This window comes from Microtus ochrogaster, chromosome 15 (assembly GCF_000317375.1).
Source record: "Microtus ochrogaster isolate Prairie Vole_2 chromosome 15, MicOch1.0, whole genome shotgun sequence".
Classification (NCBI taxonomy): domain Eukaryota; kingdom Metazoa; phylum Chordata; class Mammalia; order Rodentia; family Cricetidae; genus Microtus; species Microtus ochrogaster.
The window spans coordinates 19,753,191-19,755,743 of NC_022017.1; the positions used below are offsets into that span (position 1 = coordinate 19,753,191).

Consider the following 2,553-nt stretch of genomic DNA (forward strand, 5'->3'; position numbering starts at 1 on the left):
AAAAAAAAAAAAAAAAAAAAAAACCAGACTCCCCTGGGTTCTCAATTCTGCTACTCTTATGAGCCTGTTGACTGAAAAACAGGGGCCAATTTTTCCCAGCTTTTTTACCAAGGAGGGGTGAGTCTACCAAGTATAGCCCTGGCAGTGGAGACAACCAGAATTCGACACTTTTGAATATGAAGCAAGAAGGATGCTGTAGGTGGAGAGTAGAAATCTCCTTAAAAATTATTCATATTCCGTGGGTGCTAAAAAGAACAGTTTCTTTGTCATGCCTCCATCTTTCTCTTGATTTTGTTTCCTAATAACCTAAAAATTATTAGTCAGAAGGTATTTCATAATTGAAAAAAAAACATTGTTGCAAATATATGCGTGATTTATAAAAGAAAACTAAAGCCGGGTGTGATGCTACACACCTGTAATCATTGCACTGGGGCTGGGGGCTTGTGGCGGGAAGAAAGCAAGTTCCAGGTAGTCTGGACTTTACTGGACAAACCTGAAGGAGGAAGGGGGATTTGGAGAGTGAAATAAGCCTCACTTCTGTCTAGTCACTAGAATGAACATGAAGGAATATTCTCGCTGCCCCTCCACAGAGTTCCCCTACAAGTCTTAGTACTTGGATGACAAAACTGATTTCAATTCCCCAAATGGCAAAACTCCAAAGGAAGTTAGCACCTTCAGGAGTAATTCCTTCTTGGCCGAAAGACATTCTTAACTATCTGGGCCTGCTTTGAAAGTCATATTTAATTATCTAGCCTACTTCTGGGCTTTCTGTGACACAGATCCTAGAAGTTACACTTTTGTCTCCATTTTGTGTGACAATAGATGCAGGGTAGAAGTGTAAGCCCAAGGGGACTCTGGAAACATCACTTTCTCTAGACACTGCAAGGTATGCTGCAGGAAAAGCCTTGCAATCTGTCTCCTTATTTAAAACCATAAAAACAAGCTGAGCCTATGAAAGTTTGCGGTATACTTGACACCCCCTCCCCGCCCCCATTTGCTGGAACTAATCACAGCGCCGCTCTATTTAAAACACACTGTATATTAGGAAAATTCTTAGAATAGCTTGAAAGGTTAATGAACTCACCTTGCCAATAAGAGAACTCTTTTCATTTTGCTCCTACCACCATCTAGATTCTGTCACTTAATAAAGTTGCATTTCCTCTGCTAACAATTGACAAGGTTTCCCTCTTAATGCTAATCTCAAGTACCTGGACCGTAAGTCCTTTTGTATAAGGGTCTTCAGAACAGAAGGGACGGTCCCTTTACCTGCTGCACGCTGGCGACTCTCATGTAGGAGTCCAGGACGATCAACAGAGGCACGTGGAAATTTTTACCTTCAAACAACTTGGAGGCTGGAAAAGAAGACGGTAGTGGGAAAAGAAAACAAAGTCACAACCCACAGCATCCTTTCGCCCTTCCCGGGATTCCAGATCCTTCCTCCCTGAAGAAAGGAGTGGAATGCCTAAGATCAGCACCCCAAGTGCAGGATAAAGTTTGCAGAGGAGGGAGGGGCTGCCGGCAGTACCTCTGTCGGAGTAGGTGAACACCAGCATGTCCTCCAGGAGCTGGAGTAACGTGTCCATCTGCTTGCCTTCCTGAACATTATTCAGCCTGACTATCAACTTCTTCAGAGCCTCCTCCTCCTCTTCCTCCTCGCAGCTCTGCGAGCCGCCACTGGCCATGGTGTGGCGGGGACTGCGGGGCGAGCCTGGAAGGTTGCTGCTCTCAGGCTGCCTCTGCTGCAGGCCCAGCCCTCGGCCTCTGACCGCGCCCAGAAGGCAACCGCGACTTGTCCCGGCCCAGCCTCAGCCTGGCCTGCCCAGCCGCAGAGCAGCGCAGCGCCGGGAACTCCGCCGTGGGGAAAAGCGAAAGCAGCCGCCCCGCGATCGCGATCTAAGAATAGCAAAGGGGCGTTGGGAAAAGAGGACACCGCCCAGTTGGCCCGTTTTAGGAAAATGGCTTCTTTAAGGGTTCCCTCTATAGGAAGAGTAGTCATTTTCCCCACAGGATGCCGCGTTTAACAATCAAAATCGGCCAGCTACATAGACTTTTTGGTGACCATTGTGGCTTTTGCAGGGAAAGACATGAGTTGTTTGCTTGCTAGTTATCGGAAGCGCTGGTTGCCCAAAGGCCTCTCAGTTTTGGGGGGTTTGCAAGGCAGGATCCAGTCTTTCTGATTCAGCTCCCTGTTCTCAAGGATGGAAATAAGAGAACATAGGATAGTCAGTGAAACAAAAAGATGGAAGAAATAGCCCTTAAATGTCATCCTTGGTCAGAACTAGTTATTAGTACTCATGTCCAGACGTCTAAAGTTAAAAGAGGAATCTGAAGTACAGGCAATGGTAATTCCAGCCCCTGGGAGGTAAAGGCAGAACTACAGAAGTTTGGGGCCATCCTTGCCTCAAAGCAGGTTCAAGGGTCTGCGCTAAATGAGCCTATCTGGAAAGAGAGAAAGGGGAGAAGGGGGAAAGAAGGGAGGTAGGAAAAAGAGGGAGAGTGAAGGAGAGAGGGGGGGGAGGAAAGAGGGACCTGGAAGGCCCAATGCTAGAATGC

The 2,553-nt window shown here is 47.2% G+C and overlaps 1 protein-coding gene across 1 annotated transcript in view; it reads right to left on the reverse strand.

Moving 5' to 3' along the window:
• Lrrk2 (leucine rich repeat kinase 2) overlaps positions 1 to 1,853 on the reverse strand; it is a 138,760-nt gene extending 136,907 nt beyond the window's left edge. The window contains exons 1-2 of the mRNA XM_026782744.1: positions 1,526 to 1,853; positions 1,267 to 1,352 (exon numbers count right to left, since the gene is read on the reverse strand). Coding sequence (XP_026638545.1) covers positions 1,267 to 1,352; positions 1,526 to 1,682 — 243 coding nt within the window. The 5' untranslated portion in view covers positions 1,683 to 1,853. The remainder of the gene's footprint in view (positions 1 to 1,266; positions 1,353 to 1,525) is intronic.
• Positions 1,854 to 2,553: the final 700 nt, after the last annotated feature.